At 45.4% G+C, this 13003-nt stretch overlaps 1 protein-coding gene across 1 annotated transcript in view; it reads left to right on the top strand.

Annotated features, from left to right (window-relative positions):
• Positions 1-13003, top strand: part of fam13b (family with sequence similarity 13 member B) — a 64530-nt gene that overhangs the window by 18769 nt on the left and 32758 nt on the right. Inside the window, 3 exon segments of the mRNA XM_065958820.1 lie at positions 2445-2657; positions 3594-3771; positions 4068-4212. Of these exon segments, the coding sequence (XP_065814892.1) occupies positions 2445-2657; positions 3594-3771; positions 4068-4212 (536 nt within the window).

Raw genomic sequence — 13003 nt, 5'->3', positions numbered from 1 at the left:
TGGGAATGGTACCAAAATAACCAATCTGTACTGTCCTACTTTTTTGCTTCCCTTCTCTTGGGATGCCAAGCGTACCACTCCGACCCTAAAGACTGGAGCTAGACCCACAGCAGTCCCTTGCCATCCATTGGTCGACATAGCTTCACGTCCTTTGTGACAGTGTTGATAAAGGTCAAACCCAAGACATGCCACGTTTAAATATCCTGTGGATTTCGAGTGAGTTTTCATTTCTGTCTCCAAGAAAGTTTGTCTTCTTCTTGAGCTAAACAGCCTCATGCCGAGAAGAAAGAGCACAAAATACTGGATATTCATTGTTGCCATTTTTCTTCTTCTTCGTTGAGTTTATTGGCGGTCTACACTTTGTTGTGCAGCTATGATGTCACACAATAAAGTAGCTGACATGGCATCCAGCTAACTTCCACAAGTGGCTGTGGAAACACAAGCAAGATCAGTGTTAATATACCAAACTGTACTGATCCAAACCGGGCCGCTTGGTGGAAACGGGGCTTTAGCCACACGTCCTCTGCTTGACACAAAGCCGTTTTATTCGCTTCTCTTGAACCTGAAAGAAAAAGGGATTATCTCTGACCTCTGCAAAACAACTTTGTTTCGTATATTAGACAAAACTGCACAATCATGGCAATTCCCATTCATGTAGTTTATTGACTTAGTGTTTGGTCGCTTTACAAACAGCCACCATATAATGAAAAAAAGCCGTGTTCAGTGAAGTCTACAACGTTCAGTTTCTGTGTCGCTCTTTTAGCTCCGTCTGTTTTCTCTTTGTGGAGTTTGTTCTCCCACTTGCTACAGGACGGTAGTCGAGCTCTCAGCCTGCAGTGAAAGTTGTGAAGCACAGACTCTCTGCCCGACTCTGCTGGTCACTCTTTAATTTATTACAGGACTCTTTCTTTCTTGGTTTTAAAGATTTCAAGGCATCGGGACTTTGATGAGCATACAGGATAAATTTTCATATTACACAAAGTATCATAAGAGGTTTTAGATGGATGATGTCCAATACTCTAGTGTTGTAAAACATAAACCCAAGTAACACATATTAAGAGACACGTTTGACAATAGATGAGCTAGCTTTTCTTAAGATGCGTCTTGAGTACACAGTTAGGTAACTTTCTTGTAAAACCAGTCAAGTCAGTGGAATTATTTCCAACCACCACTTCACCTCAAGTCCCTTCAAGTGACCAGTGAAGCAGGCTGATGGTATGTGTGTCCTGGGGGCTGCTTGACCATTTGAGGTTATGTAACAACCCCCTCTAATCCTCCCCGGCTTCGCTCCGAGTGCTGCTGCCAGTGCAGAAGTTATTCAGCCAGTGAAAAGAGCTTAATCTCTCTCGTCTGATTTGTGTTTGATGTCCCAGGTTTTATAAGAGCAGTCTGATTAAAACAGGAATTCTGCAGATAATCGGGTGTTAGGGTGAGCGCTGAAAATGTGTCGGACCAAAGTTGTCATCTTTGACAGAAAGGGCTGACACCGTCTATCAGGGTTTGTCTTCATTGGTTAATGCACAGCTGTGTAACACGCTCGGACAGAAACTGGGAAAAGGGCTTTTAGGTGTTCTGCCCCCTCAGCCTGGAATCTGTGAGCAGAACGACTTTAAACTCAAAGAGCTGAAGTCTTTACAATGAAAGAACTGGAAACAGATCCTACGGGATGTCGATGCTTTTAGCTACTGACTCCCAGATTTGACTCATAGATTTTTATTTTTAAAGATTTACTTTTGGGCTTTTTGTACCTTTAATGGAGAGATAGGACAGTAGTTTGAGTTGGAAATCAGGGAGAGAAAGTAGGGAACGACATGCGGGAAAGGAGCCACAGGTTGGATTCGAACCTGTGGCCGCCTGCTTGGAGGACTACAGCTTCCATACATGGGGCGAGCGCACTAACCACTGCGCCACTGCACCACCAGCGCCCCTGTTTTTTCTTTTTTAATGCAGATGTTAGTTTTTTTTGTAAATCGTACTTTGTCTCACTTTTTGTTTTTGCCGCTGCCTGTCTCGGTCAGGTCTCCCTTGGAAAAGAGGTTCTGATTAATCGGTTGGGCTCTAACACAAACATCATGTTGATTTGAATTTATGTAAATGTGACCAGTAGATGTTAGAGGAGCTATCAGCGATAACACACGAACAAAATGCATTACAAGAGCTCGAGGGCACAAACATGCCATGACACCAGATCGACAGATAGCTGGTTATGTAAAGGAGGAAGACGCTGTGCTGTTGGGTTATCCTCTGAATCTCGTAAACACTCAGGGATGTTGTCACACATGGGAGCGACAACAGTCAGTCAGTCAGTGTTCTGCTGATAACAGAGAAGTTAAGGACACGTGCGTTTGTAAACACTCGACCTCACAGATCTCGTCATCATAAAATACTGGGTGTTTTTTAAAAAAATATTTCTAACTTTGACTTCACACCGTCTGCGTCGACAGGTCATCTGGATCTGGAGGGGCTCTTCCTGGTAAATGGCAACGCAGAGCGCGTGGATTGGCTGCGCCAGCGTTACGACAGCGGAGAAGAGGTGGAGCTAGAGAAGGAGGCGGACCTGGCGTCAGCTGTCAGTCTGCTCCGACTCTTCCTGCAGGAGCTTCCTGAGCCCGTCATCCCGACATCCATACAGGGACACATACTACAGCTGCACCAAGGTGTGTGACAGGGGACTGCTGCGCCGCCGCAGACGCCATCCTTCTTTAATTTTTTTGTTGTTATACATTTTACTCTTTGAATGTGTTATATATCATTTTGATCCTCAGTCAGTCATCGAATGAAGCGGTGGGTTAAACCGTGTTCAACAGACAAGCTTACTTTCATAATTCTCCTGCTTTCATATTTGCTCTGTTTCAGTTTCCCCCGTGTCCCCTTCTGACTCGGATTCTCACACAGATAATCTGTTTGAATCCCCTTTTCATTATAATGCTCGTTCTTGTTGCTGCCATGCAGATTACAGCCTTGGGGGGGAGGGGGGGGGTTAGCGTGTCCCGTCATTCATTTCATAAATGTATTACATCTGAAAATGGCTCAACTGTACTCCTGCAAGGATTATCATTTTGTACATTCTTCCTCTCTAATATCACCTCATGTCACTTCTCCCAGAGGATTGTACGCCTTCTGCACGTCAGCTGTGTCTGCATATGTAGCACTGATAAAAAATAAAAAAAAAGCTTTCCAGTTCAATTGAGAAGGAACAGAAAGGACGTGATAACCTGAAATTCACTCCTCATCTCAAAATAATACGGATAAAATGGACTTCTGCTGCAACATATAGACGTGTTTGTAGTGTTCGAGTTGTAATGGCAATGATGAAAACATGTTGTTTTGCTGGGGCATCGGTGGCCTAGTGGTTAGGTTGCATGCCCCATGTACAGAGGTTGTAGTCTTTGAAGCAGGAGGCCCGGGTTCAAATCCGACCTGTGGCTCCTCTTGCACGTCTCTCTGTCTTCCCGATTTCCGACTCAACCTCTATCCTGCCTAAATAAAGACGCACACACAGCCCCGAAAAATCAACATAAAAAAGAACAGCTAGTAAGAGTCATTCACTGTAAACTAATCTTAACCCGTGTTGTACTCTTTATCATCTGCAGATTACAGCAATGAAGAGGAGCTGTGCAGAAACCTGAAGTACCTCCTGCAGCAGCTTCCCCAGCTCAACTACGGCCTGCTACGCTTCCTGTGCCGCTTCCTGGCCAGCGTGGCGTCGCTCCAGCAGGAGAGCTGGAACATCGGGACGCTGGCCGCTGTCTTCGGTCCAGACATCTTCCAGTAAGACACCTGTCTTCTGATTACGACGGAGAGTCACAACTACTGCACATAGCAAAGACCAAATGAACTCTCAGGTTGTTTTGTAGTTTGAGACAAGAGTTTCCAAAATGGCAACCGCCGTCGTTTGGCTTCAAAATGCCTCCTCATAAAGCGATGGGTGATGTCACTGAGACTTAGTCCATCAGTCTTTTTCTACCATAAACACACAGAGACACAAACGTCTTTATTCAGCTGTTGTCGTTATTTAACCTTCGACGATAACAGACACGTAATCCTGTCTTGTATCCCGTTTGCAGTCTGTCAACAGAAGCGGAGGACCTTCGAGACCAGGAGTCCGTCAGCAGAGTCCTCGCTGAGCTGCTGGACAACCAGGAGGGCCTGTTCGACTCTGAGGACGATGACGTCTCCACCACCAACGACTACAGCTCCATCAATGAACAGGTACCTGCACGCCGCTGTGTTATCATGTACTTCATATTACACTGAACGCACAGGATGTAAACTCCACCACCAGGGGGCTCTCAATCAAAACAATAACAAAAGATGACGTCGAGGCTAGCGGGGGAATCATGGGAGTGATTCTCTCTGCTACTCACCCCCTGAAGAAAACGTCCTCCGAGTTGACCGTCGTCATGACGACCGGGTGAAACCGACCTGAGGAAGAGAATATGTTTGCAGACGAGCTAATGTATCCGTGTATAATTTACATGACCTTTTTATCACAGCAGCTCAGGCTTCCTTATGCAGCGGCTCAGACGTAGAATTCAGTGTATCCATGGCAACGGTAAACCTGTTCGGTCTGTCATGGCGGCTGCCTCATTTGATAGTCTGTTACAGCTTTATGATAAAATGAAGGATTTCTCTGGCTTTGATAAATATTTGAGGTAATGTAAGAACTCAACAACAACAACAAAAATATAAAACATAAATTGAGTCATTTTTTAATAATTTAGATATTTTAGTGTAAACATTCGACATATTAAACCTTTAAGGTGAGGGCGAAACTATCGATAGATAACAATTCAAAGGGCGTCACGGAAGACATCAGAAGCATCACGACCAAAGGAAACAGAAAGATTAAAAAGAGATTAAACGTTATGATAACAAACCAAAGAGAAGATCAAATAACATTCAGTATATCTTATTTATTCTGTATCTGTATCTGCTCTGGTGATACAGAAAAAACTAACAAGGCAAGATTTCCCCTTTTCTGAAAGTGAGATTCAAGCCTTTCAAGCTGAGGTTTAGAAATGAAGTGCAGCACGTCAGGCCTCCTCACAACAATACTCAGCTGCTCTTTCTCCTCCAGCTTTTGTTTTGAAATGCCTCATGTTACTAAATAGAAAGTTAAGATATTTCTAGAAGAACCCCACCCTGACACACCCTCAGACACGAGCACACATACCAAACACAATAACTCTGTCGAGACCAGAAGATGACTGTATCTTAAACTTTCTGTGTTGAACTCTACATTCCTCTTGTACCTACTCACCATTTCCCCCTGTTGCCCAGCAACACGACCTGCCCACTGGGCCGAGGATCACGCTGTTAACATTTGAAGTTACAACGACCTGATTGCATTTTGTTATTACAAGATAACACACAAAGTTTTATTCAGAGACAAGCCTTGATTTATATCTCGCGTTGCCTTCCTGCTGTGATTCCACCTTTAAGATTACATTCTCCTTCAGAGCGGATTAGGTTTAAATGTTAAACTGTCATGCTGTAGACCACTTTGGGGAGGGGGGGGGCACATTATCTCACTCTCACTGCAAGAGGTCCAGATTGTTACAAATTGCAGGATCCTCTCAGTTACACTTCTCTATGCATGCTGCATCATCCTTCATATTTTTAAACCCATCCATCCATTATCTATACCGTTTATCACAGCTGTCATTGGGCGAGAGGCGGGGTTACATCCTGGACTGTTCACCAGCCAATCACAGGGCAGATATATAGAGACAAGACAACCAGCCACACTCACATTCACACCTACCGACAATTCAGAGTCAGCAGTTAACCTAACGAGCATGTCTTTGGACTGTGGGAGGAAGCCGGAGAGAACCCACACATGCACAAGGAGAACATGCAGACTCCACACAGAGAGGCTCCTGTCAGACTGGGATTCAAACCAGGAACCTCCTCACTGTGAGGGGACAGCGCTAACCACTGCAGCACCGTGAAGACGCTATTTTTAAACTCAAATGCTAATTTTTCTTCTAAATCTAATGAGCTAATTACAGCATTCACACAACTTTTCAGTGTAATGAAAGGAGTATAATTTCTGTATAGGGGGGGGGGTCGTCACATGTTGCCCCGGGGCTGCCAGTTGTCCTCTCCTGCTGTAGACAGTCCGGCATGTGCAGTATCTATTAAATAACATTCAACTGTCTGCTTTAAATCTTTTTGGTTTGGTCTCATAAACCCCCTCCTTTGAGTCCTTTTCTGCTGGCTTGTTACCTTGAGTCCCAGGAGTCGTACTTTGTCTTACTTTCCTTTGAGAGAAACCAAAAAAAGCTCTGGCTTTTGGAAGAGAGTTGATTCGATTGAAGTTTAGCTCAGCAGTGGGCTACAGCGATATTTTTTATTTTTTTACTTTCCTGGTCTCTCTCCTCTCCTCTTGTCTTCAAATATACCGGCTTCATTTTCCTTTATGAATCAGAATATAACATTACTAAGAGACGGAGCGAGGCAGAGCTGCCAGAGAGGAACCAGCAGACGGGGACAGAAAGAAAAATGTGTTAAGACGAATCATCTCTGCATTACTCCATGTGGGTTATGTAAGAGAGAGGGCACCAAGGGTGGGTGGTTTACAGAGGTGGAGGGAGAAGAAGAAGCAGCCAGGACGATGGGGCGACAAGATGGCGAGAGTGCAGAGAAGAAGTGGAAATGAAGGGGGGGGGGGGGCGGGGGTGGAGGTGGTTAGCGAGGGAGGGGAAGGATAAGAAAAGAAGCTGGTGATGATGTAACCCATCTCACACCTCCAGCCCCTGCTTTCACCCGGGACGGCTCTCTCTGTGCGAACATACCCTCATGAAGGGGATAATCTCCCACACGCACACACGCACACACGCACACACGCTTTCACTGAGGAGACAAACATGCTTCACGCTTGAGTTAAGCTCGCTAAAAGACTTAAGAGCAACCAGGTTAAAAACGCCATAAGTTCAAAATGTCAGAACATATTTAGCTAATTCTTTCCTCTACAGTTAGAGCAGAGTTCAAACGGATGTTGTTCAAAGTTAAATTTGTACACATGGATGCACCTCTCAGTAGGTTTTTGTGAAAGAGTTGGACATGTAGTTCAACAGAAAAGTGGATGAAAGGCGGAGGCAGTGACATAGTCGGTCGTTTTTTGTCCTGGCATGTTCGGGCAGAACCTTGAAACTCAATGATTCGGGCGTGCATGGCTGTAACGAGGAGTTGTTAAAAGCTTCTTTTTTTTGGTTTGTTTGTTGGGGGAAACGGGAGTCGTTTCTGATGAACTTAAGATGAGAGCGAGACTGTGCTGAGACGTGTTGCAGCGTTGATGGAAACCTGTGGGTGTATTTGTTTGAAGAAGTGTTTGAAGAAGTGTTGCAGAGACAGACATCTGGACTGAAAGGGAACAATGTTTAAAAATCAGGAAATAAGAACACAATATATCAGCAGTCTTTGAGCATTCAGGGGAGAGGTCTGCAACCCCAACCTGAGCCCTACTGAACCTGAGGCCCGACCTCGGGATTTGTTTTTAAATTCATAATTAGAGCTTCGTCAGGCCATGCTTAATGCCTTCTTGGCCTCTCTAAATTCTGTGCTCCTTGTAGAAGCACTGACCCAGGTCTATGTGACACTCCCCCCTCATCATCATCACTCCTGAGCTGTCACTGAGGTCTTCCACAGTGACACACTGAACTCGAAGCAACTCGGACCAAACCCAGAAACTGAAGCGAGCATGGAGCGGGAGTCACACTCACACACTAAAGATCAACACAGGCTAAAGGTATACTGTGTAGCAGCTGACGGGGGACAGGGTCAGTGAAGCAGCAGGTGGGACAACAAGGAAGCAGTATTAGCAAACTATCGGAATGGGAAAAGCATTCAGACAACTTATAACTATAATTTTAATAGCGTACTTAGAACGTGCACAGACTCGGGTTGGTTCAGGCTGGATTCTTTGGGCCCGAGTCATGCTCTAATTCAGAGGCTCATGTCATGTTTTATTTTGGAGAACTTGTTGTGATTTGCTCGGGATGCACACCTCATCCTGCAGCTTTAGAAAGCAGCGCGTTCTGTTCGACTCCCCGCTCTTTGAAATGGAGCAACGCGGCTGTACCAGTGTGTGATGAACATGAAACATAAGCAGATTGTCCCATCATAATAAGCTCTGTGTTTTGGGGCTTTGCTGAACAGAAAATGTGACTTGTAGGCGAGATCAAAGGCTTGTGCTCTCTAAGCCTCTTTCAGATGTTACATAAATTACATTTTAACATTTTTATCCCGTTTCTGAATCAGACTCATTTCTATGTGAATGCTATGACGTTAATCGTCCTCGCTCAGGTCAAGGAGCATTTCTGGGAAACTTTTCTGTGAAAAAATGTGAATGGATGTTGTGATTCTTTAACTATTTAATTATCAGTTAGAGAGGGAGGACGTCTCATACACAAGCAGCACATTCTTCATTTATTTATTTAAGATTTATTTTTGGAATGGAGTCAGACATCAGGGACAAAGAGAGAGAGTGGGGGAATGACGTGTAGGGAAGCAGCTATAGGCTGGATTTAGAGATGGGACCGATCCGACCTTATATCGGTATCAGGTCCGATATTTACATATTGGATATCGGACTGACGTGCCAATCAACATCACAGATCAAGAAAGATGGTTGGTCACTTTAAACATTCTCAGCTCGCACTGTCTCACTTTAAAGATTTTTAGACTGAACTGGAAGAGGTGCCCACAAATCGTCTCCATGAAAGTGGAGAGTGGATTTGTGCATCTCTAGTTGGGTTTGAACCCAGGCCGCTTGGAGGACTTCAGCCTCTGCACATGGCGCCCAAACCACTCGTCCACCGGGCGCCCCACATTTTTAGTTTTCATTTATTACACTCTGAATAACTCTCCCTGCAAAATGAACTACTGTAGAAAACCCCAAACTTAACTCACCGTCAGTGTGAGCGCGAGCCTGTTTTCTGGAGACACTGTGGTCATAGTTTGGCGTTGTGATTGTGTGTGTGACAGTCGCAGCGTGTTTCTAACATAATTTTGTGTTGGTGTCTGTCTACTTAATCTACTTAAAGTCTCTTAATGGCCGCCTTATTTGTCCACGTCTGTTATGTTAACGTCCCCTCAGCAGATCCGGGAACCAGGATGTGTCCTGTTACTTATTTAAGTGTTTCTGGAGCCGAGCCATGTCTCTGATACCACAGCGTACAGAAGCCGGACTCTGGACATTAATTAAGATGAGGAGTAATGTTACACGTACCAGACGATGTCATCATGTTCAGCAGCAGCTAAATGTGAGAACATATACACTAACCTCTGAGTGCTATTTAAGCAGGAGGTGATGGTCTAGTTGGACAGTCCATGGGAGGAAAAGATTTCTCTGTAGGAGGAGAGATGTAGCATGAACACATAAACCCACACTTCACACCTTTTTCATATACAGCTCTGAAGCTCTGTTGATGTTTTTTTCTTTGCATCTTGTGAGTGATTTGAAGGGAGTATGGATGTCAGAAGAATCTGGTTTTCACACATTTTGAAGGTGAGAGGATGAGAGCCGGATCACACAGCCCACCCACTCGCTGCAGGAACATTAGGCCACAGGGCTTTTCTTCATAAAGGTTCTGCAGGAAGGAAGCAGTTCCAGGCAGAATGAGCAAGAACACAGAGAGAGGACAACATCTCCAAATGTTTTGACCTTTTTTTGGAGCTTATGTTTGGCCTCTTTTAGTGTTTATTTTAAAACACTTTTTTTTCTTTTTGTTTTTGCAGCCTCACTGTCTCCCAGTAGCCTCTGTTAAAATGGAAACAGGTGTTCATTTGAGTTTGATAGCTCTCATCTATTTTTTGTTATGAGTCAAACATATACCCCCTTTTCCACCAAGCCAGTCCAGAGGGTTGGTTTAGAGCCAAAGTATCACCAGTTCTTTGTGTTTTGACAGCTAGAACTGACTTCTGGGCCAGAAAAACCCCGTTCCAGAGTAGCTCAAACTCCTTGCTGGACTACAAGAAAGAAGCGGTTACATCAGGGGCTTGGGGGCGGGGTTATCCTCATCAAAGCATCATAGGCATACTCTGTTGCTTCGTCTGCTGCTTCCCCTATTCGGAGCAGTCAAATAATCTAAATTTTTTTGAGGAGCTTAGGTCAGTTTTCTGCATCTGACAGTCTATCAGTGAAAAAACTAACTTAACTTAACGGTTGTTAAACTGGCTGTGAATACATGGCTTGTTCTGTATTTTCCCCCTTGTGCACAGAATCTGTGTAAACAGTGAAAGCCTCCAGCTTTACATCAAAGTGTCTTAACAGCACAGCAGCACTCAGACCTTTGCAATCTGCTTCTTCTGTATGGGGTGACGATCTCTGGAGTGTGTCCCGAGGTTTAAGAATCTCACATCAGAAGGAAGGAGACGTACAAAGGAGCCTTGGAAAACACGGATGGAGGCCACAGTTTGAGACTCGTAATGTCAGCCTCAGTCGGCTGTCATTGTTCTGTGTTCTTGGCCCGGCCATCGGTCCAACTGATGATGTCAGCAGGGCTTGTTGTTTTCTCTGTTTTCCTGTCCGAAACTCCGGATCAGACCGCTAAAACCAGAGCCAAGGCCAAGACCTTTTGTTCCAGGGCTTCTCTCTGGCCTGTCTTCTCACCCGCTCTGATACACAAAGATGTGGGGGGGGGGGGGGGGGGGGGACTTTTTTCTGTCTGCATTTGCACCGCCTTGGTGATGGCCAAAATCCACCTTCAAGAGAAGCAAGCGTTGTATTTTCTCCCTCGCATAAACATTCCTTAACACCTGGACTTTGTTGTCGTCCATTTGTCGGCAGGCTGCACAGTTTTATTTATGGCTGCAAGAGAGAAATAGAGAGGGGGAGATGCACATTAGAGCGAGAGAGAGAGAGAGAGAGAAATCCACCAACTGTATGCATGTTCCTCCTGTAAATGCAACGATTGTGTTGCATGTGTCTCATTTTAGAACAGAAGCTTCTCATGTCGTTGTTTCCATATATTTCTGCAGCTGAGGTGATCGTTGGGAGATGTGTCATCATCAATAAGTCCGCGGTCTGTCTGCCCCGCCCACTCCACCGCCCATGTGTCGAGCCTTTGAAATAGGGTGATTAAAAAAAAAAACATCTTCCATGTGCACAGTGAATTTCTCTACATCACGTGCAGAACTTATTTTGTGGAAATGAATTCCCCCTTCACACATGTAGCCTCCCTGAGAGTAAAAACAAGAGGCTTCTATAAGCTTGATAACGCAGCACAAGAGTCCACTTGTTTGTTTTTTTGTTTTTTAACACTCTCACTAGAGGAGGTGTGAAAGGGCTCTGCGAGGGGGCGTGTGAGGGTGTGGTGTTAAATCGTTCTTTCCCAGCTTTTTCTCACCATTTAGTCATTAAGTTAACATTTTACAGACACCTACACGTCAAAATGCAAATGACCGTGCAGCTCTGCTCGGCTGTGCACCACCGGGGATCTTTATTCATTACTGGAATATTCAATTTGAGAAGCTCAGGTCATGAGGAAAAACAGATAAAACAAAGGACTAAGGCTTTCTGAAAGGAGGCTTCTTTACCTAATCCACACACACACACACACACACTCGCACACACACACACACACACACACACACACACACACACACACACACACACACACACACACACACACACACACACACACACACACACACACACACACACACACACACACACACACACACAGAGGAGCGTAGTATGAGTCATCCTCCACAGTCTGCACATGTGACGGTGCAAGAATTTCCCCGACAGCCAATCGGAGCTGGGGGGGAACAGAGGTGTTACCGTAGCAACGACGCAGTGACAGAAGCAGATGGGGCGGCTGCTGAGAAGAGAAGGAGGAAGCAGTGTAGAAACGAGGACAAACAAATGAGAGAGAGAGAAAAGACAGTGTCATGGTGACAGCTCTGTTTCATGACCTTTTGACCCTGATAACGTCCGGAGTATTTTGAAAAAGGTTTTCACAGAAAAGTGTGTGAGGAACACCTCGATTTGATTCCCTCTGTGCTCAAACAGTTTCTACACTTTTGTAGAACACCCCCCCCCCCCCCCCCCCCCCCCCCAGGATCCACGTTAGAGGCTTGTTTCACATGCTGTCAGCTCCCCGCATCATAATGACTTACTTCTGTCTTCATGTTTATTACCCCTCCCTCCTCTCTCTCCAGCATCCACCACCCCTCTCATTTATTTTTTTCCTGTCATCCATCTCTGCTTTAGTCAGATTCATTACACTCTGCCCTCTATCCCTCCCTCCCCTCCTCCTCCTCCTCCTCCTCCTCCTCCTCCTATTCCTCTTCCTCTTCCTCCTCCTCCGCGTCCTCCTCTCCCTCCTCCCCCTCCTCCTCTCCCTCTTCCTCCTCGTCCTCTTCCTCCTCCTTCTCCTTCTCCTTCTCCTCCCCCTCCCCCTCTTCCTCTTCCTCCTCCTCCCCCTCCTCCTCGTCCTCCCCCTCTTCCTCCTGGCTCTCTCTAGGTTTTTTCACTGCCTCTATTTATGACTTTGCCCTCTCAGTTTCCCCTAGGGCAGGAGCAGTCTGTAAATATGTGTCCATTTAGTTAATTTAATGTTTGTGAGCTGCTCCTTGTGCCGTCTTTTAGAGGTCACCTGTAATTGTAAGCTTTCGGACTACAGATGAAATGTAGCTGTTGTGCTAATTCCGGCAGACTCACTCTGACGCTCAGCGCTGACATGGTGACAACGTCCTGATTCGATAAATTCAATGAAATGATTTGAAGTTCTCATGCAGACAGTTTAATTTATTTATTTTGCTTTTTCACATTTATTCTGATAGAGAGAGAGAGAGGAATGTTATGTAAGAAAGGAGCCAACACAGGTCAGACTCAAACCCGGGTCGCCCACTTGGAGGACTAAAGGCTCCGTAAAAGGGGGCCCACCTAACAGCTCGGCCACACGCGCCCCACCTTGTGTTTAACTTCCTTGTTGTAAACGGAGCCGCTGTGCTGCAGGACAGATTTCAGATTTTATCTGACAATTGATCG

The sequence above is a fragment of the Labrus bergylta genome, chromosome 9 (assembly GCF_963930695.1).
Source record: "Labrus bergylta chromosome 9, fLabBer1.1, whole genome shotgun sequence".
Taxonomy (NCBI): Eukaryota; Metazoa; Chordata; class Actinopteri; order Labriformes; family Labridae; genus Labrus; species Labrus bergylta.
The sequence above is the reverse complement of the archived record's forward strand: the minus strand, read 5'-3'. Positions and strand labels throughout refer to the sequence as shown.